Source organism: Pygoscelis adeliae, unplaced genomic scaffold (assembly GCF_000699105.1).
Source record: "Pygoscelis adeliae isolate BGI_AS28 unplaced genomic scaffold, ASM69910v1 Scaffold87, whole genome shotgun sequence".
In the NCBI taxonomy this organism is placed as follows: domain Eukaryota; kingdom Metazoa; phylum Chordata; class Aves; order Sphenisciformes; family Spheniscidae; genus Pygoscelis; species Pygoscelis adeliae.
In genome coordinates, this window is record NW_008825098.1 from 3,744,593 (window position 1) to 3,767,243 (window position 22,651).

General features: G+C 41.1%; 1 protein-coding gene across 1 annotated transcript in view; it reads left to right on the top strand.

Moving 5' to 3' along the window:
- Positions 1-22,651, top strand: part of NPNT (nephronectin) — a 55,415-nt gene that overhangs the window by 23,679 nt on the left and 9,085 nt on the right. The window contains exons 6-11 of the mRNA XM_009327087.1: positions 3,514-3,633; positions 4,468-4,587; positions 9,308-9,442; positions 10,713-10,835; positions 12,617-12,875; positions 12,921-13,102. Coding sequence (XP_009325362.1) covers positions 3,514-3,633; positions 4,468-4,587; positions 9,308-9,442; positions 10,713-10,835; positions 12,617-12,875; positions 12,921-13,102 — 939 coding nt within the window. The remainder of the gene's footprint in view (positions 1-3,513; positions 3,634-4,467; positions 4,588-9,307; positions 9,443-10,712; positions 10,836-12,616; positions 12,876-12,920; positions 13,103-22,651) is intronic.

Consider the following 22,651-nt stretch of genomic DNA (forward strand, 5'->3'; position numbering starts at 1 on the left):
AGGAATGTTTCAGTGCTCCCTGAGTCCATGTGCAGTGCATTGGCCTTTTCTTAGGGAAGCACGCTGTTACAGATTATGGGTGCATGGAGGTGGATCAAGAGAGCTGTCAGCATATTGACACAGGCCTTTATGTAGAACCAGTAGGACCTGCCAGTAATCGTACGAGTAGTGCTTGTCATGCAGTTTCTGAGTATGTGCCCATCGCGCTGGTGAAAAGAAGAAAAGTTGCATTTTGGGGAAAATAAGATGGGCTGAGCAGCATGCTCTAACACACCTAACCTGTTTGCAGGCTGGCTTCTCTCTTAAGCAGCCACAGCACTGCCAGTACTTGCTTTCCTAAACAGTAGCATTCATTCTGACTCCATAAGGTTAAAAACATCTTTCTCTCAATAGCTAATTTCAAAGGCAAAAGTGAAAACCCGTGACACATGAGGCTTAGGTTTAAGTGGAGTTGTGCTAACAGCCTATTTCTGCTGCCTTGTGACCTTAGCTTTCTGTTACATCAGCCAAGGTTAAAAAATTTGAACTTTTTCAAGGCACAAACATTTTACTTTCAGCATGTTTTTTAACATGTGAATCAAAAGCTGATGTTGACAGCATTTGTTCACAGGCAGAAATACATTGAAGCAAAGACAACAGAAATAATTTAGTCAAAATTCCACAAACGAAAAGCTTGTGATGTGATATCCTAATACAGTCGATTGCACCTACTTTTTAAGATCAGGTTATTCTCAGAGTATGTTACTAATAGCTGTCTATTTGTCAGTACCAGAGCTTTCATTTCTGTACTAAGAATATTTTGTACCAAATGGTGGTGTAGCATTCAGAGTCCTAAAGAAAGATCCAATTATTTAAGGCTCATAATGTAATCTATACTTTATGCAAGATGGTAAACTGAGAACAGTCATAAATTCTTACCATTTTCAACTTTGGATCTGTGGTTGTAGCTCTGGAAATAAACGTGAGACAGTTCTTAAGGGTGAAGTCTTCAGGAGTATCTGAACTTAGGAGCTGAAGTGCAGTGGGATGTAAGCACTAGAAGTTAACACAGGCACTGTTAAAATCCTGCCCTGTCAGCTTAATTTCAGCATTACTTTTCCTCGTTCTGTCCTTACTTCTAGTTAAGTATTTTATGCTTACCTCTGTTACGCATTTATTTTGTAAAGTGATGCTTTTTGTACAAAAGAGGAAGAATACAGAAATTTTAGACTTACAGAACTTTTCTTTCTCTTACTTCAGAACGATTGTTGTCCATGAATCTCAGAATAGTCAATAGTGTGGGTTCTGTGGGGATACTTTTATGAATTGAAATCAAACTCTAACAGAGTTTTGAATTTAACAATGACTTTTTTAACAGACGTGTTGCATGTGTAATAAATATGTTAATGCAGCTATAATGTCTGTCAGGAGCTGTCTAATTGTAGGAAGTTTTACAGACGAAAGAAAAAGCAGCTTTTTGTGCTGCCCAGAGAAGTTTGCCTCCCAAAATGTGAGCTTTCACCTGTTTATTATTGAACATTTTTATGTAAAGTTTTTTTTTACACAAAGATTTTTACAATGAAAACTTGCCCTTCCCCTCTAGCATAATCATCTGCTGCTTTTCTATTTTGACCTATGCACGTACTCTATCAATAGTCACAACTCTTACCTGAAGATCCTGCTTTCACAGTAGAAAATGTACATCTCTTCTGCAGCTGTTTCTCTCAAACCCAGCAGGTACACTCTTGTGATTGTGGCATTGGTGCCTGCTCTGGGAGAAGTATGTTCTCCTAGCAACTCCAGGAATGTTTTCAAACTCCCGAAGAGTGAGAGTTGAAAAAGGATGCTCTTTCTGCAACGCATGATCTGCAGGAAGACTGTGGAGGTGGTCATCACTCCTTGTTTGTCAGGCACAGGTCCAGCCCTTATTTTGGCAACTTTTTCTCACTGAAGTCTTACCTGCACTCACCTGGCTTCCTCGCCACTCTAGGAGCAAATGTTTCCCTTCAGGCTTCCTAGAAATATCTTATTCATCCTTCTGCAGGAAGAAGGGGAAAATTAACGTCCCTTACCACTACCCTCGCACAGCAGAGGGGAGCAGGAAGTATTCTTATCCCTAAACCTGCTGCTCTTCCCGAGGCCCTGGAAAATGAAGTAAAAAAGGTCATATCCATCAGTTAGGAGATGGGTTGTGGGGAGGGGCAAATACCTGTCTGCATGACGCTCACTCTTCCTTGACCCCATAAAGATGAAAACAAAGTAGGTCAGAAGACAACGGATTTAATGACACACATAAACACTCTTAAGAATTACTGACTTCATTCTAACCAGAGGTATATTTGTCTTTCTGTTTTAACGTCTTAACTCTAAGCCTTCACATCTAGTCCTTAGAAAGCATGCGTGTCCTTCTCAGCTGGCATTTTATAAGGTGGCTACTGTGTTTGTGTGTCTACCACACAGTAGGAGCCCCAAGGCTTACCTTTCTGCTGCGTGAATTAGGGAGTGACTTTGATGAGAATGTGCTTAATAGTGGAGGTGGCTCTTTAAAAGTTCCTGGAAATAACAGTGACTCTCTTACTGTAATAGACCTCCAGACACGATTGTGCAATATTAGAGATGAGGGTCGGTAACTCAGTTGTTTCAGTACTTGCTGGCTGGATTTGTGAATAGATTTATTATTTTCACCTTTATTGTCATCTTCACTCATCAGTACACAAATAACTAAGTAAAAAGTTATTCTGGTTTACCCAGATAAAACCAGCACATATTCTGAAGGAAATGCTCACTCAATCTTCACTTCTTGTTAGAAGCCTTGTCTACTAATATAAAAATTGTAGGCTGAATATTTTCAGTTTAAGTTGTGAATTCTGTATTGAATTGTAAATCTGAAATAGTAGCCTTCATGGATAGTCCTTGACAAATACCACTTTTTTCCCTCAGTATTTTCTAGATGGTAGGGAATACATTTTCTCTGTGAGATTGTTTAAAGTAGGTTAGCATCAGCTTTCCTACCTTCCTCTGCAACTAATTTTGAAGCACGATAGTGAATCACTGGATCACTATCGGAGTCACTGATAGTGATTGCAGCAGTGACATTTGCTTTCTCCCTCCTCCTCAAGAGTTCTGGCTGGTCCCGGACATGGCATCAACGTGAATAGTGGCAAGATGTGGGCAGCCTGAGCTTGTGCATTATAGAATCATAGACTAGTTTGGGTTGGAAGGGACCTCTAAAGGTCATCTAGTCCAACCTAATTTTCATTCCCTAATGAAACTTCTGTTGGCACTTAATCTAATGCTAATACTGTCATTTCTGAAAGGATATCTGTGAAACAGAAGAAAACACGCCGCTTGGCAGGAGTGGTGAACAGTGCTTCATACAAGATGTTCTGCACACTTGCTATCAGCTGGACTGCATATAAAAAGCTAATAGCCATGTTTTTCCTTCTCTCTCCAGGAACTTGAACTAGTAGTTTTTTCACACATACTTTGTATGTTTTCTTTTCCCACCCCCTTCCCTTGCACCCTTCATTTCAGATCTAAATGAGTGTGGACTAAAGCCACGGCCGTGCAAACACCGGTGTATGAATACCTACGGCAGCTACAAGTGCTACTGTCTGAACGGCTACATGCTTATGCCAGATGGAACGTGCTCGAGTACGGCAAGGCTTGTTGCTTGCTTTTTTCAAGCTCCTCAAGATCCCTGCTTGGGTTTCCCTGGGAAACTTTTATGAAATGAAGATGAGTCCCAAAGTAAAAGATTAATCTTGCTGGAAATTAGGCAGTTGCGCAAGATGAGCTGCTTTTTTCTAATGAAATTAGGCTTAACAAAACAAGAGCAAATATTTTGATTTTATTAGTTTTATTACAAGTTTCCCCAGAAACATTCTTCAGTGCTGTAAATCACTGTTAATTGGCCTTCAAGGACAAGTGCTTGCAGTTTTCATTGCAGCAAGACACCTGCAGTTCTGCTGTGTTATGTCCTTATGAATGCAAAATCATTAAAGCTGCAGATGTTGGTTGTTTGACTGGTATAAAATTGTACTGTCATCTCTCTGGAGATGAGTTTTCTACTTGCTCCCATAAAAGTGGATATTTGAGTGTCTGGACAAGAGAGAAGGGGGAGAAATTACCTTTAATTAAAGATGCTCCTATTTTAAAATGGCAGTACTGTCCAGGAGGGTTTATAGTACATACTGGGCTTTATATTCCTCATGGGGGCTGCATTCCATGACACAACTTCCTACAATTGTGGTGGTTTTCTTTTTTTTTTTTTTCTTCTTTCTTTTCTTAGGGATGCAATTTGTGGAGAGAAAAAATTTACTGCATATGCATTTGCTCTTTAAAGCCTGAATGGATACCTGTCAAATTCAACAAGCATTTTTCCACTTCTGTCATAATTATATGACAACTTAATTCTCCAAAGTTTTTAGTCATTTTCTGGTACTGACCGGAGTCCTTATCTAAATATGTTCAATTGTTATTCCCTAGATACCCTTTCTTGCTCGATGGCAAACTGTCAGTATGGCTGTGATGTACTGAAAGGGGAAGTACGCTGCCGCTGTCCTTCTCCAGGACTGCAGCTAGGGCCTGATGCCAGGACTTGCATAGGTAGGTGATCAAATGTGGATTTAATTCTTTTTCTGCAAAATGTTTTTATCCTTACGCTGAACGTGGTTCAAGAGAGTTTATCAGATGTATTTAGAATGCATCATACATGGAGTTTAAAGACGTTACTAATGAGAATTGGGATAGGCATGTTGCTCACGTGCTCTGAAGTGGTCTGCGTCAGAGATCACCAGTGTTTCCCTCCAGTCCTGCAATTTTCATTGACTGCTTAAAACTCGCATGGGCTGCTTGGCATCCAAGCCCTCAGCCTGTTACTGGGTCATTTTAAACTATTGCTAATAGAGACTCCAAAATACTTGCCTGCATAAAAAAAGGAATGGGGAGGTCAGCTCTCCCTCATACCCAGCAAGGCGGTGCTCAGGCTCAGGGAGTAGAGAGGTAATTTGTGCAAATCATTGAGATTATACTAGGACAAGGTGAAGGTCTGTGCGCATTCCCAGTATGAGTGGGATTGAAGCCACTGTCTTTCTTCCATACTGCGAAAACTCCAGGTTAAAATAAACTCAGGAATTCAGACTGTATAAAAGTGAGATGTTTTGTTCCCACGTTTGTGAACACGGAAAAGGTGCTTATGGTTAATCAGACTGTATTGTGCCACGCTGTACTATGGTCTGAAGAAAAGTGTGATGTGTGATTTCATTAGTCATTAACTATACATCCTGAGTGGACATGATGCTCCAGTGATTTTATTATTTATATCCTATGCAGTGCTACAGTTCCATAACCAGTAACAATACTTGCACTGAAAGAATGTAAGAGAATGTGGATTCCCTAATTATCCATTTGGGTATTGTGACTGTCCACAGGGGAGGTGGTTCTCCAAGTGGCTGACCCACGCTGACCAAGAATTTGTTGGCAGAGCAAGGGACAGATTCTAGATCTTCTGATGTGAGGAGCAGGCTCAGCTCTAAGTCGGAGGCTTTCTGAAGCGCATGGCTGGCACATCTGTGTATGCAAAAGAATGGGTATAACAGGAGAAAAAAAACCCACCATTGTCACATGCTGAAGAGATTGAATTGTGATTAATCACGCTGTGGACATTACGGCAGACAGAGATCTTTGGAAGAGACTTGTGTCATGCCATAGTGAGCTGTGATTTTTAAGTACAATTTCAAGGAAGTTATACCAAGTACAGAAATTTGATAGAAAAATACTTGCAAGATTCTCCTAGTGTGCATTTTTATATTCAGGTAAACTTCATACTTTGAAATAAACAAAGTGCACTTTTAATGCCAAAGACTAGCGCTCAAACCAGTTATATGAAGCACTTTCAGTTCTTCAGTGTAGTTTTCAAAAAAACACTTTTTTTCCCAGAAAGGTGAAGAACTGTGTACCCTCATTTCAGTTGGGTGTGCATCATTCAGATTAATCTCATAACCTATTTTTAAAATTTTCCACAAAAATTTCAGAGCAGCCTTGTGCAATACAGTGAAAGTAGTCACAGCAAGAGACATCTGTCCTTCATGGGTTATAACATGATCTACTCCCCTTTTTTGGTAAGAAGTGACTGTGACATGCACCCTTTTTGTGTTGTTTCTCTATCAAGTTTGAGTTTTAGTAAAACCAGTAAATACCTCTTAGAATTGAAGCTATTTGAGGCTAGGACTGTGCATTTTCCTCACATGTGTACAAGCCCATCACTGTTGGGGAGGTTATCAGCTCCAGCGAGGGTCTGGATACTGCTGCAGCACAAATAGAAGTGTAGATGATGGTAAAAAAAAAATTGAAGTGTGCATTGGCTGCAGCTCATGAAATCCTTGTTTGAGGAGAGTTTGAAAGACAGCTGGGAATGTAATGCTTATTTTTAGCACAGGTGGAAATTCCTCTAGGCATTATTCTATTCTTAGTTTAACCCATGCTGATCATTCTCTTGTTAAAACGTTCCTTCCAGATAATGAGTATAGAGCCACCAAACAATTTGGCTCCGAAGGTAAATAATATAAACTAAATAACAACAAAGTGAAAAAGAATTCAGCAAAGTATTCAGTGAAAATACAGATTAATTGACTAATTAATTGATTAATGACTCTTGAATCAATAAATGAATCAGTGTTGCCAGCTTTTTGGATAGGGATTTTCATTTAATGAAAATAGCAGTATACACATTTCAGCTTCAGAAGGTCTGAAATTATTTGAGGACTGAAAATAATTATTTTCACTGTAAAATAAATTCTTTCTAATTGTACAGAAACTTGAAAATATGATGACCTTGTAAACTTAAAAATCATACTATTTTAAAATCAATCTCATAGTTGTTTAGTGCTTGAGTTGGCAATATGGTCATACTGACAGCAGGACAGAAGCAAGACTTTGTAATCTCCTTCTCTGTTGAACACTGACCATCACGTGCATTAGGTGCTGTCGTATTATGTGCCTTTGGAGCAGCTCCCTGGCGCTAAGTGTGGGCTTGCACCTCCACGGCAGACCAGGCTGAGAGCAGAATACAAATCACCCCTTCATGCCCTCATTTCCATAGGAAGCAGGCGTGAGCCACAGCATGTTGCAGCAGGCAAAGGGAAACAGCCTTACACCATTTGGGCCCAGGTGTGAATTGGCATGGGTCCATGGACTTGAAGGAAGCCGCCGTCACTGTACTATTTGAGAACTGCAGGAAACTAATCGTAAGCACTTGCATACCAGCTTCTAGCTGGCGATCAAAAAGTGTTTTTCCCACTCATAACGAGCATCCGCCCACCTCTCATATTAAATGCAAGCAGTGGACTGTTACTTTTTTCCCATTATTTTTGTGCCAGTTTTCAGCAGTGTATTGATTAGCAGTTCAGTCCTGTACCTTTAGGATGTATGACTGCCTAGAAAATTAAACGATACCACTACAGTGCTCTCATCATGTAGCATACTTCTTACCTTATGGGAATTTGCAAAAACATGAATACGTACAGAGGGAAAGGCAGGACAAGCTACATTAGGTTTTAAAGAACATAATCCCTGCCATGATGAGGTATATTCAGTGGCGAATCTTTTTCTTACTGAATTGCTTTTTGAAGTTGTGGTTTAAAGATAAAAACAACAACAAAGAACCCCAACTAACTCATAGTAATCAAGAGTCTGAAATTTGCGGCCTTGAAATAATATTTTAATAAAGGCCAGAAAATTGTGTCTTGTAAATTAAATAACGGTAAGGAACATGGTAGAATTTATAAAACTATAAATAATGTACTCAAAGCCTAAAACTTTAATAGTAGATTCAAACCAAGAGGCAGATTTATAGGGAGATTCAGGCATGTGGAGAGGTGCCCAGTATTGGCCTCGTTTTCTTTCTCATTCAGGCCTTTACTGCGGCATTGCAGAAGTGCTCCCGACTGAGAGCTGCTATGTCAGAGCAGTCTGATGGGCCGGGAGTGTTGGGAGCTCAGGGGTTGAATCCTTGCTGTCCTCAGTAATTCTTCATGCAGAGTGGGACAGTGCCAGCAGGAGCTACTGGGACAGCCCATCTAGCCAGTAATTCATGGCTTTAGGTCACTTTTGGCTGTGGGAAACACAGCTTGGAGAATTTGAAGCTACATCTCCCCTGCCTCAGGTAGCTGCCCTAACTAACCCGCATTTTTGTGGTAACGTTTTTACTGAGCTGCGCAAGAGACTCAGGCTTCTCTCTGCCTTGTTCAGACCTCTTTCCAAGCAGGAGGGCATCTATCACTCGGCTTTGTTTTGCACTCTTTGACACCTGCAGCTGAAGTGCTCCTTTTGGGAGAAGAATTGCGTGGAGAGCAAAATCTTGCTTTCCTGATAGAGCTGCAGAACAAAGGCTTGAACTGTGCTCTGTAGATAACCAACAAACGTCAGGAGTGGCGTGCGTCAGAGGCAGCCATGCGTGGCAGGCCTCTACCTCAGTGGAGAATTAGGGTTCAAGCACTCAGCAGGCTTCAGCTGGGTTTCCAGGGGCTACAAAGTGAGTGGTAGCGCAAGCAGCTTTTGTGTATCAGCCTGACCTCATCTGAGAGTTTCCCAGACACCGAAAGCAGCGCTGGGTGAGCGTCGGCTGCTCCCTGGGCCCCTGCCTGGCTTGTTAGTCAGCATGAAGAACAGCATCTTCTGGGAGATGAGGGGCATCAGACACTTACTCAGCATCACCCATGTGTTCCCACTCCTCTGTCCTTGCCAGGATGTCGCTTGCTGAAGCACTGCTTCAGGTCCTGCTGGGAGCCCCTGGCAGGGCAGATGGGAGCCATGTATCTGAGAACCTCAGAGATATTTTAAGGTCACGTAGGTAACCAACCTCTCTGTGGAAGAGGGGTCAGCTACAGCACAGGCACTGCAGGGTAAGATTGCAAAGAGCAGGTGCTCAAAAAGCATTTGGCCTGTGGTAACTAACTGGTAGGAGACCCAGAAATACTGCACCCCTGGCATTAGCTTGACCTCTCTTTGTTTAGAGCAAGTCCTGAACAGATGAAGATTTCCTGGTAGTCTCAATGGGCAGGTCATGGATTAGGGACACCTGAGATGTTAAAAAAACAAACCGATTCCTACTGCAGGGTGATGTACTTTGAATATGCACGTATGACGGCACAGCCAGAAGAAGTGCTCAGGTGTTACTTCTGGCTGACCAGTTTGTAGCCAAAAGGACCTTATCAAAAATCCTTTGGCTATCCTTTAGCTTTTCATGATGTGAAACCAGTTTAATTTAGATAGAAGAGATTGTATTTTAACTGCTATTAAGAATAATACAGTTCCTTTGTTTCCACAGATATTGATGAATGTGCTACTGGGAGAGTTATCTGTCCACGATTTAGGCACTGTGTCAATACTTTTGGAAGCTACATTTGCAGGTGTCATAAAGGCTTTGATCTAATATACATTGGAGGCAAATACCAATGCCATGGTAATAACTTATTTCTTACGTGCATGTAATAGAGCTGCATATTCTAAACTGAAGCTAATGGTTTAAAGAGGAATGTTTGCTTATTATGGCTGAAAATGTTGAAGACAGGGTGTTTTAGGTTGCACTGCATCTGTATTTTAGGAAAGAGGGGATTGTAGAAATAGACTGTGAAAAAGAAAGCATATATTTGGCCCCCATTCTTGTAACTGATAAAATGTGAAAAAGAAAGCATATATTTGGCCCCCATTCTTGTAACTGGTTCTCCTGTGGAAGCTAGTGGGAAAACAGAGCTCATGACCCCAGGAATTCCTTTCCAAAGCCTTTGTCCCCACAGGTTTTACTGTGCACAGGCAGTTGTAGGTTTGGAGCAGCATATGAGCTTCGGCTATGTCTGAGCTGTAACGCAGGTGTGCTCCGTAGCATGTCCCAAGATCCAAGATAAGAAAATGTAGCTGGAGCACATCCCAGCTCCTTCCAACCCAGGCTGCCCAACTTTCCTTCCCCTGAAGACAGGTGGGGAAAAGGCACCCTGGATTGGGAAATAATCTGTCTCCGTCTGGACATGAGACTGGAATGCAGCTGGTGTATGCCCTTCAACAAAGATGTTCCCAGGTCTCACTATCTTAGTTTCCCAGGGCCTCAACTGGTTATGATCCTTTCACTGAAAAAAGGATCATGTGGAGATAATAAGGTGTTGCTTTATGTTTGTTTAAGTATATTTTTTGGAGAGAAATCTCTATGCAGAGCGCTGGAATTTGGAGATTTTTGTTTGCATCACTAACAACAAACATGGAAATGCCATATAAGATGTTTGAAGCAGTTTCTAGTTGATGTAGAAACATCTATACAGATGTATAATAGAGGAAGCATTTTATGAAAAAACAGTTTAATATTTGTGTGATTAAGAACATGCATATTCCTACACTCAGTTTTTCTTATCATGTCACCTTTAAGAAGTGGTTATTAAAATTGTGATCTTCATGATCTTAACTGCAGTCTACCTGCAGTACATCATTGAAACTGATGCTAAGGTATAAGCTGAGCAATACCAGAGTTGCACAATAGTCCCTTTTACCGTGATGTTTGTATCACCGCATTGATTTGTGACTATCTTCCTTTTCCCACTGGCAATTCAGTTTTATTAAATTTTTCAAAATTAATAATATTTTCCTGATGACCATACTACTGTTTGTGTTTTTGCAGGGATAAGCGGAAAGTCATTTCTTTTGATGTAAATGATTTTTTTTTGTTATGTAACTTTGTGTTGCAGATATAGATGAATGTTCCCTTGGCCACCATCAGTGTGGTAGTTTTTCGCGATGTTACAATACACCAGGATCCTACAAATGCAAGTGTAAAGAAGGGTACAGAGACAATGGAACAAACTGCATACGTATGTAATGCTCCTTTTAAAAAAGGAATTCTGAAAGTAAATGTGTCCCATGTTGTAAATTTTGAGATACAGCGCTATCAGGCTCAGTTTCTCTTAACTTTTTTTAGTACTTAATAAGAGGCCAGGGAATGTAGTCAGAGTTTTCTGAGTCTTAGCATGCCTTGGTAAAAATACCTTTCCCTGAGACATTTTCATAATTAGAAAGAATTTCACCTCTCCCCATTCACAGTTTCATTCTAGAGATTGCTTCAGGATGAGAACAACTGAGTAAGCAGGCTAGGTCTGGTCAAACAGTACATATTACTCATACCTGTTATTATGTATGCTCTGCCACTGGCCCATTTCAGCAGCTCACCCCATCCACTCCCCGCTGCTCCCCAGATGTGAGCAGAGCCGAGAGGGAAGATTTCTCTGGAAGAATTCCCTGTTGGAGAATTCCCTTCCTCACCTCTCTCTTGGGAGAAGCAGCCGTCCCCCTTGGTACAGAATAGGCCATTGCAGCTCCCCCACATTTGACATCCCTCAGGACTGTGCAGCTCTATGACATCTGCTGAGCCTTTTCGAGGACGCTGTGTTCGTACTTGGGTTCTGGTCTTTGGTGACTCACTGATCTCTTTAAAGAGCAGTACTATTGCGGACTTGTTTCCTTTGGTGTAGCTGTCATGGTAATGTGATCTGGCTAAGGTGATCTTTCACAACCTGAGTGCTTGCAATTATATCTGGACATGCTTCATGTGTTACTGGGACATAGTCCTAAGGTGCATTTTATATTTTAATATACCATAATTTTAAAAACGCAGGGTATTAAAAAAAATAGTAATAAACAGGCGGCCAGAGAGAAAACCTTTTTACCTGCTACCGTCAAACAATTCATTGTTTAACAAACAGTAGTTCTTCATTTTAACTGTGTTACACTTGAAACACTTGTACACAAAATATGTGACTTCAGTTCTTATTGGGGCTTTTAAGATCTCCAAAAGGCTTATTAACAAACAGAAAATTATAAATAACAAACCAGATGTTCTTGCATTTCACGTCTGCAGAAACTCCCCTTGTGGAACCAAGTTAAAATTTGTTGTCCTTTCTTTATGAAATATTGGGGGAGATGGTACTGTAGGCACTGTCACTGTGGTGTAAGTGGTGCTCAGTTCACTTTCTCCTTTTTGTGGAGGCTAAAAAAATGCCATTTACTTAGTTTCCTGGTGTTTAGCAAAGGTAAAGACCTAAATGAAGGCTACTGGCTTAGGTTCAATCTCTGTAAAATGATTAATGCTTATTGACAAGGAGAAAAGTTTAGAAGAAGTGGAGAGGTCTGAAAGATAACTTTCTTAAGACAAAGGTATATGCCCATCCCTGACCAAAATGGTTGTAACATTGGAGTCTTACTAAACTTGCTTCTGCTCCTGAGTACAAACTTGTCCAGTTTAAAGAGCTGCTTAACACACATCTTCCTGTCCATGCTTTTTTAATAACAGTGCTTTTGGGTAAGTGTTACCACCTCTGAAAGAGAGTTGATGCTTGGGAGGAGGTGGGAATGGAAGTCTCTTGGCCTTCAGTCATTCTAAATCATCTCTAAACTGCTGTAATGAGAAGTACTATCTAAAGGGATGTGATAATTCAGTAGTGCTGATGCTAAAGTATGTTTCTAATTAGTGGAAACATTCAGAAGAAGAGAAGTTATTTCAGCAAAGACTCTCCGTGTCATAATGAAATCTGTTGTTAAGTTTCTGGAGCGAGAGACTCAGATGTCCATTTTGGTCCCATTTTGATTCTCTTTGCAGTTATTTCTAATGTTATGATTGAACCACCTCGTCCATATCATATATTCAAGGGCAACAGCACACTCCCTAAGGGAGGCAGTGGTATAACCAATAGGATTCCTGATGTTGGAGGCACAAGGCAACCCCTCAGACCACCATATGTACCTGCTATTGTTACAGAAAGGCCGGTGACCAGGCCAACAACTCGACCTACACCCGGGCCAACGACTCGTCCTACACCCAGGCCAACAACTCGACTGACACCAAAGCCAACCACTAGGTATGTGCCGGTGACAACAAGGCCAGTAATGAAGCCAGTGACAAGGCCTCCACCACCAACACCACCTCAACCTACAACATTAAGACCTACGCTACCGCCACAAAGAACTCCTCCGATAACGACTGAAGAGCCTTCACATGTTCCCATTGAAACTACATCTTCCCAAGGAGTTACAGATGACAACAGGATCCAGATAGATCCTCAGAAACCCCGAGGAGATGTGTTCAGTGAGTAATTTTACATATCCTTTCATTTATCAGAATTGTAGATGCAGTGAAGTGAAAGCATGTGCTGTACTGTTTGGTTTTTTTGAAACACTATCAGTGAGAAAAAAGACATGAAACTGAAAGTGTTCATATGGTAAAGCTGCACAAATAATTGATTTTATGACCTAACAAAAATGTGGGGAGGAAGTTCTGGATCAATCCAACCAAAAATTTCAGTTTTTCTTCCTGAAATTATTTGTGAGTATATTGTCCTGTATAAGTGCTTAACCTAATTACGCTTTCAGATGAAAGTTTTGGAGAACGAAAGGCATTTTATTGAAAACAGTGACATGCAGCATAACTCATAAATGGTTAATGGATTCAAATTCAGGGAGTTGAGAGTCACTCTTAAACAGCGTATTTCCTTAGCTTTAAGAATGGTAAGAAATGGGACCGTGTCTGATTACCTAAAGACTCTGTTATGTCACCTTATTGTAGGAATTCAAATAGTCTTGGATGTTTATGACTAAGCAATGGCAAAATTGCATAAAAATAACATAGAGCCTAATTTTATGGACTGCATCTATGAAAATGGATACATGAAAAGCTGAAGACAGTAAAGATTCTCATAGCATGAACACATGGCATTTTAAGAGCTGCTCTGAAAGCTACAGCACCATTTCTACACCAGCTTTAGTGCATACCACAGAAGACATTACTGGCACATGCAGAGTTACACGTATCTGCCAAGAAATACTCAACACCTGATTTCATCTTTAGTTCTGCTGCTAATTTTAGAGATGGGGAGGGTGTGCGGGATCAGCCCTTCAGCCTGATGTACAATAAAGCTGCTGAAGCAATGTAGTAGGAGGAAAAGTTTGCTGTCTCAGAGCACGTGTACAAGCAGCAGGGGAATTTTTTTCCAGTCGCTTCGGCATCCGTGTGGTCACTTCTTGGGCTGTGTTCTCTTAGGTCATTACACAGTGAAATATTTTGTTCCTTGTAAAAAACGGTTTGTTTTCCGTGTTGACATTTTATCTGTTGTAGACAGCTTGATAAATTTAAAATGGAAACAAAAGCTAACTTAGAATTTGGGAAGATAAATCCTGGTACTACTCAGAGGAGTGTGCTTTTGGCTTTTTCAAGGTTATTTTTTAAACAATCTATATTCAGTTAAAATATAAAAACATTTTCATGTAAAATTCTAAAAAGAAATACAGTAAAGACTCCCACAACTTAATATAATGGGAACCAATACTTAAAAATACAGAATTCTGTGGAAATTATACTAGACTCTAGCATTGCACTTCCCAGGCTGTCTCGTGTTGCAAGTGTTCTCTGGAATTCTAAAGCAGAGGGATAGTTTCGGCTATTTTCATGAAGTCATAACAATTATCTGTATAAAGCTTATTATTTACAATTAGTCTTTCTGTATTGTCCCTAGGGGCTCAATTTTGAAGCTAATGCTTTCAATACCTATGCTTCAGATCCAGGGGTTTGGAAAGTAGAAAAGTAGAAGTGTTTAAGTTTGTTTTCTGACTGTAAGCTTACATTATGGTATATACAACAAACACAAGAAAAGTTGATCTCTGCTAAGTCTTTATCAACTATTTAGGTCAGCTGCCACCCTTTGAGGTTTGTGATACACATACATAGCTTCAATGGCTTCAGTGCACAATACAGCAGGATTTGAACAGGTCAAGCACCAGCAACTGTTACCGGCTTCAGCAGGTAATACAGGAACGGATAGCTCCTCAGATCAAGTCAGTGTGTCTTGATAGATAGTGTGTCTTTAATCCCATATATCTCTTCTTCTGTACCCTGCTAAAGATATACTTGATATACATATGTGTGTGACGTAACTGTGTGACTGAAGGCAGACACTCCACCTGTGCTCTAGATGGTAGGAATTTGCAGGGTGCTGGTAGTGCAATTCTTAACAAAGTTGGTATTGTCTCCTTTCTGTCTGTCTGTCTTTCTTTCATGACTCCTTTGAAAGTATCATCTAGGTAGTAGTCACTGGTGTCCCCTCCCACCTTCTCCCTGTCCAGAGGCATTTATTTAGTGAGTGCATAAAAGCATTTGTTTAGGATTTGAAAAATGCAGTTGGGTGCAAAATAGTTCTGTTCCAGAAGAATGTGCTACCTTGTCAAGGAAAGCGTTGCTTGTAGAGTAAGGTGTTACTTTACCTACTGAATCCTGTTACTGCAGGAGTTTGTGGGGAAGGGGAGAAGTTACATTTCCTCATGTAGGACATTTAGAAAAGCAGGCAGAAGAGTTATAGCCATGTACATTACTACAATGGGATGTGCAGGGCATGACTCAGCTTGTCCTTGCCTGCTCTGAGACCTGCAATTCTGAGGATAATACAGAGATACTCAATCATCCCCAAATGTCGTCACACCAGGGGTTCAGCAACATGGGAGCATTACTGCCAGGCGCTGAGTGCCTGGGCATTAGCTGGGCTGCAGAACTGGCTGGGTGCCTGCTTTTGGTCAGTGGCAAATGCAAGATAAAGTGCGTTAGCTCAAATGCCTCTCATGTAAGCTTACAGGTGGCATTTGCTGGTTGGGTTAAGCTTCAGGTTCCTGCTGGCATGCTGCAGGCCAGCCCTGCCCCTGCTCCAGGCCCGTGGGAGAGCAGTGCCTCACTCTTAGGCTGCAGCTGCTCTGTGTGAGGCATCACAAGCTCAGGACGGCAGCGCTTCCACCAAGCGTAAGCCAGGGCCTCTCAAAAAGCATTCCTCACAGCCAACCACAATGTTAACAACCACGATGTTAAGACAACACAGAATTTTAAACTGAAATAACTAGTAACGTTTAACATCTGACGTGCTTTCTTATCTGCCACGTGGATGTGCCAGCCCCTCCCACCTCCACAAACATTTGTGGATTTTTCACTTGCTTCTGTATTTCCTCAGGGGAGGGGCTTTTTCAGCTAATTCCTTCAGCTTCTTTAAAACTGTTACTGTTTTAATCTCACCTGCATCAGACATCTTTGCTGTATTCCTGGGTTGTGGATATGAGCTAATTTCATTTGGCTTATACTGAGCCTCTTTAGGTTCATTTTCCCACATCATCGACTTTTCCAGTTGAGGCAGCAAAAAAGCTCGAAAATGAATTTGCACTGTGGTCCCCGTATGCCTGCCTGAAAAGAGAAGAGAAAGCCTCGCTCTTGCCTTCTTTATTTGTTTCCCATAGCAGAATGCAGACAGCAATTCAGTCATCTTATGACACTCATTGTCTTAGAAAACAGAGGAGGAAATTGATGTTAGATTCACTCAGATCATGAAGTAGGACTTAATTTCAGTTTTGTAAAGGGTCCAGAAGAGTTACGGTGTGTTCTCAGATGGCTGCTTCCTCGTGTGTTGCCAAGGGCTGTTGTATCCCGAAGAGTCACAGAAGGTAGTGTTTTGTCACACAAGGACGGGCAAAACCCAGCACAGAGAGCAGTGTAGCTGAAGATCTCAATATTTAAAGTTGTGTTTTTAAACTAGGTTATGTTGTGATGCATGGACTTGTTCATTCCTTTTTTTCCCCCCTCAGGCTCTGAAGCCTTAGCCAGACTTTGACAAAGCAGCATGACAGTAAATTCTGCTTTGCTTAGCCATCTGAATAGGTGGTACTCCTGTTAGGCAATCCATGGCAAAGGCGTAGTTGGTGCGCTGTACACTGATAGATGTCCTAGTGCACTAGACCAAATCATGCAAACATACTGGTAGTCTAGGATTGGTCCAGATCAGGAGAGGAAACATGCCTGGGCAAGTGTACTTGTCTTCTGCAAGCATCTCTCAAATGTTCATTTTTCATTATTTAACCTTTTCCTGAGCTTACCCTTGGTGACTCGTTGCTCCCTATTTTCTGCCTTCGTTGTTGTTTGACCTGCCGTCCCACACACTGAGTAAACTTGTCCTAAGCTTTCAGTTCAGAACACCCTTGAATGTGCTGCTTAGCTTGAAATCAGCTGAGGACCGGTGAAATTGGTCTGTTCAGTGGTGACAGAGCACAAATGGTAATAATCCTGATAACGTTATTTAAATACCTTTGCAATTTTTGAAAGGTATTGGATTGTTGTGTTTCTTTAGATGCTTTACCCCTGTTCTAAAAATGCCTGCCGTGACTTTGGGGAGCTGCTTTTTCAGAGAACAAAAAAATGAGTATTTTTTAAAATGGAATTCCTACACTTGGCCTTTGAACCACTTAGTCAGATGCAGACAGTGGAATCTGGCACCAAGGATAATCTTCTCCTGATATGGATATGGGGGGGTATGGCAATGAGGGAGGAATGCAGCGATGGCTTAATATTTAACTATTTCAGGACTGATACAAACTACAGTGAAGTACAGAGTAATCTTTTCTGGTTACTCAGATGTATAAAGTCTCTAACAACTAGAACGTACTTTTCAATAAGGCTATGAATTTCTGCTGCCATCGGGATCTGGGTGGTAAATATTAAAAACATAAAGACAAAGCATAATACTAGATATCAGCAGAGCAAGAACAAAACCCCTTATCTGTATTAAAAGATAGTTCAGCAGTTTTCCTTCTCAGCCCTTAGTGGAGCTGAAAAGATTGGAATTAGGAGACTTTTCTCATAACAGCTATTAAAAAAAATTAAAGATTGGATTAAAACCCGATTCTTTCTGCTCCCCCTTTCAATGACTGAAAAGTCCTTAGTGCAGTAAATGCAGTTATGTGATCCTTGAAGCTGTTGAAAAAAGGGAAATGCTAAAAGCAAAGAATGTGGGTTTTGTTATTCCTTGATATCATTAGAGTAGCATCATTCTACAACAGCATTTCATTTGTCTTCACTGTTCTGACACCTATTAAAATGTATTTGTCTTAATATTTAAGCATTTAATATAGGCACTTTGTTCCTGTTTGTACTCTGGAGCTAAATCATAAGATCTAGGAGTCTTAGAAAATCACACCCTCTATCAATCTTCCAGCTAGTTTTATCCCCTGGTCTGATATGCAAGCTTCTGTAGACTACTTATTTTAGCTGTGTTTCCCTGAAACTCAGTTGTTGCTCTGCACCTCCTGACTAGCTGCTCATAGAAAAGCAGGGAGGTTACTTTTCAGAAAGTCTTCTGGGAAGATATATAATAAGATGTTTGATTTAGGTCAAAGTTATTGAGCCTTGCCTGAGAAATGCAAGATTGGACTTTCGAGTGGTTGCACGCCAGCACCATCTCTCCCCTGTTATGCAAATGGTACTGTAGAGGGTGGGACAGTCCATGAAAGCCCTTCCTGAAATAATTCTCACTGCAGAATTTGAATTTGCGGAGTTTTAGGCAACATATCCTGGACACTGCGGGTATCCAGATGAAAGGGTGAAGTGTACCTCTCTGTTGCCCCTTCTTTTTAGCCCAGCATATATCAAAGATTTCCCTGGAGGAAAACGGGACGTATTCTTGTTTATGAAGTCTGGCTGACCTCTGGACTACCCTTCCTTTTAGCTATTTTCTACTAGTTCTGGATGAGATCTCATCACTTGTGGGGTTTTTTTGGAAGTGGAATTTAACAACTTTCAATCGTAACTATTCAGTCAAAAAAATCTTTGTCGTTTTTTGTTGTTGTTGTTAACAAATGGGAAGCTTGGTCGTGATTATTGTGTGGAATGGAATTGCATAAGAACGCAGTGTTTGTTGTAAGGCAGAACACTGCATTATTAATAGTAATAATAATTACTAATAACATGAAGCTGCACTCCATGTTTTGTTTTGCTTTTCTAACACTAAAAAAGTGCATTATTCTGTAATTACAAATAACCTGACATATGTACACACCACCTCTTATACTCCCAAACTCAGCAATTAGCAGGTAAATGAAAAAAAAAGTCCTACTGTTTTCCCAAAGGATTAAAAAGCTGAAAAGAAATCAGTCTTATGCAGTTATTAAATGTTCCCCCCCACATTCATGCATCTATGAAGAACTTAGCTCATGAACTTTGAGAATATGGTGCTGTTGATGTATTGGCCCACTCCCAGCTTATAAAATTCTCCAAGAAAAGCCAAGTTTATATTTAACAAGCTTTATCAAACCATTGAAGTTAAGTGAAAAGCACACTGATACGCTATATAAAGTACACAGAAAGGGCTTGGAAAGCTTGCAGAAAATAATTGTGCCAAGTACTTTCTCCCACGATCGCCACTCAACATATTAGTCGTCGTAGCAAAAAGAAGTGTACACATGGATCATATTTAGAGTCCTGCATCTCTCGTTTCATATCAAGTGCACATTCCTCTAATTAGGTCTGAGCACTGAAGTTGACTGGTTTAAAGCTCTGCAACACGTTCTTCTAGAAGTTTGTAACAACAATGTTTAGCGAGGACTTTAGAGAAAAGTTTTGAAGAAATATTTTATTGTAGAGCTTTAATTATAGGCAAATATATCACCTTTAACTTGGAGAATGCTTGTATGTGTGCACAGATGTAACTCAGATGCATTAGAAGTGGTATTTTAGTAAGTAAGCTGAAGTCGTTTGGAAAATAAGTTCCTAATATTTCCTGCAGTATTTTCCATAAACAAGAGCTATGGGGGACTGGGAGTGGGATCGACAGGGCAAGCACATACCTTGAGACTGTCACCCCTGAGTATCCTACAAATCCTAGAGCAGCACGGCAGTGAGTTTCCTCAGTGCTCTCTGCCATAGTGTTCATTCAGAGCCCTGTAACTACCTGTCTGCGAGTCTGTGGTCTGAGCCTTTGATCCCTAAGATAAACTTAATTTAAGGTGCAGGGGAAGAACAGGAAGATATGGAGGTACAGAGTGTTCAGTTCAATGTTAACCTAGATGAGAAGAAGATATGGGCATCCCGTCGATGGTGGGTGCCTGGGGCCCGAGGGTGATGGCACGGTGAGGTTCCTCGCAGGCTCAGGGAGAGGACAGCTTGCTTTTCCGTCTGCTCCCGTGGGCTGGCCTTTTTCCATCCCTGTGCCGTGTGGATGTGGCAGATGTAAAGACACTTCAAGAAAAGGCTGCGTGTCCATTCCAGACTAGCAGCTACAGTACATACGTACGCTGCGCTCAGCAGTTTTGAAGCACATTGCTGACTTGTTCTTCATAGCATAGGAAACGAACAGTATCTTTTTTCCTTAGCACAGTCTGAGAAGAGGAAAGGCAAAGTGATAATCCCTGGGGGTGCAGCATAGATTGTGTCTCGTGCGTGGGGACTGCTGCATTCCACAGGGAGCAGCAGCCTGCAGCGTGGTTGTAATGTGAGGTGAAACTCCACTCTGAGGGCTTATCTAAGGCGAGATTGCTGTCAGAGCGCTGTCCTCCCAGAAATGACAGTAACGAACTTCCAGGATGCTGTTAGTTTAGCAGCCTTTGTAAGTAAATACTCCTGCAAAATTTGCTGTCCCAGGTGGCTGGCCACAGTAAGCCCAAGAAATTGAATTACCAGTTTTAACATCCCCGAGCAAACCCCCTGCAGCTGAACTTAAACGGTGCTGATAGCTGCTGTGTGTACCACAGTGGCGGTGATACAGGCACACATAGACAGTTCGCACACATATCTACTCCGTAAGCTACTGCTCATGGTTCTCCGTGATGTAATGCAGTTAGAGCAGTGTAAGAGTGTCTGTGCTGTTACGCGTCAGAACAGCTTATACCGCCGTAAGCATCTCTGTGCAGGTGTGACTATAGCTGTACAATGTGCTTGTTCAAGTGTCCCGCCTACACATTAGATAGAGCTCTTAGGAAAGACAGCCGTATACTGCTGGGAGGGATTAAGGGTGAACGATGGTTTTAGAGCATGCCTGTTTGGATTTTTTGCTGCCTGAGGTAAACGGATTTTTTTTTTTTCTTTATATAATTGAATATAGTATTTGTGCATAAATGTACTGCAGGGTGATTATGGCCTAGGTGGTGTGGACAGTGCACATTTGTAAGGTTTCCTTCATGTTAAATCTCAAAATTCTAATCACGTAAGCAAACAAACAGATTAAACAAAGCAGCAAAAGGATTATTACAAACAGCGTATCCTTAAAAATTAACAGGCCTTTACTACCCAAGCCAACCTGAAGTCCTTGAGGCTGTTTGAGCATTAACATCCTAGACTGCAAATAGACATAATCCAAAAACTACAAAGGAATAAAAAAAGAAAAAAAAAAAGGAGACGTAATGATTCCAAAAATGACTATAATATTAAGGAGTTAATCAGTTTCCTACAGACTTCAAGCTTTTTATTTATTTATTTTTATTATACAAAATTTCCGTCCAAGATCTGTAGCCTGTGATACTACTTTTAAAATACGTTAGCATTTGGTCGACCTTTTACCAGGCTGCTTATTTTGTCCTAATTCCAAAAAGCAGGAAGCTACTTCATTCTTGTTTCTTGTTTTCCTCTGTCTTCTGGCTTTAGAGGAGCTCTTGCGGCAGTGCTATTTACATGTTGTCCTAGTGCAAAAGAAGTTCCTTCTTACCTTTGATTTGATTTCCTGAAAACAACAGTCCTTTAGTTCAGTTTAGAATTGTAAATCATCTCAATTCTTGTAGTCATGTGCCTAAGAAGCCTTTAGAGACATTAAGATGCTTATTTTAGCATTGCAAATGGAAAACGTGTCAAGTTTTTAATAGATAATGCCCTTACAAATACCGTAGGTGTCAGAGGTGTCTATAACATCTAGGGACGCGTCTGAAACACATTACTACTGTTATTAATTATGCTCTAGACCTGCCTCTAAAAGAGGAATTTCCAAGACAGCTCTACCCAGTGCAATCTGTTTATCTCTAGTTGACAGCTGTCCATCAGGCATGACATCGGTGTGTTATTTCTGGAGACTTACACAGACTGGCAGAGCGTCTTCGGAAGTAAGTGGAAGTCTTTGTAGCCACCTGACTTTGGCAGCCATTGTTCCCACGAAGACCTCTTAAATTTCAGGTTGTCCTGGCTGCTGAATGTCTAATAACCTCTGGGCCCGTTAATCACCGAGAGCGTTCCTTCTCCTTGCAGCTGAGAACAGCAGCTGAAGGACAGACTTTGTTGGAAAGCAGAAGGTAGAATTACAGTTGAATTCCAGCTTCCACTAGAGCTCCTCCTTCTCAGCTCTCAGTACAATCCCGACAATTGTTTAGGGAGCCCTAATCCTTTGCAGACAGATGGATATACCTTCAGCTGTGTTTCAAAGGTTAGGTGCGTGTGGGGCGTCTTCCAAGTACCACTGCCTCCTGTTGAGATGCTCCTGTAAACATCTGTGGAAGGTGAGTGGGTCGGAAAGTTTGAGCAAGGGCTTTAATGCGGCTTTATTTTATTGAGAAACTACTATCTTTTAAAGTGCATTTGGAGGGGAATAGCGTGCTTCAAGGCTAAAGCCTTTTTTCTTCCCCCTCCCCCCGGTTAAAAAGGAGCTTTCATTTGAAGAGCCTTCAGCAGATTTGGAATCACCTTTTACAGTGCTCAGATAAATGTTACAACGTAAGTCATAAATCACACAGGCATAAAGTTTATGGATCTTCATGTCAAATGTAATTAAAGATATTGAATTCTCCAAGAAAAGCACAATGCCCAGAGCTGCTCTGCTGTTTTTTGTTAAAGGTAGTTAGTGACCTACTTCCTTCTCTCATT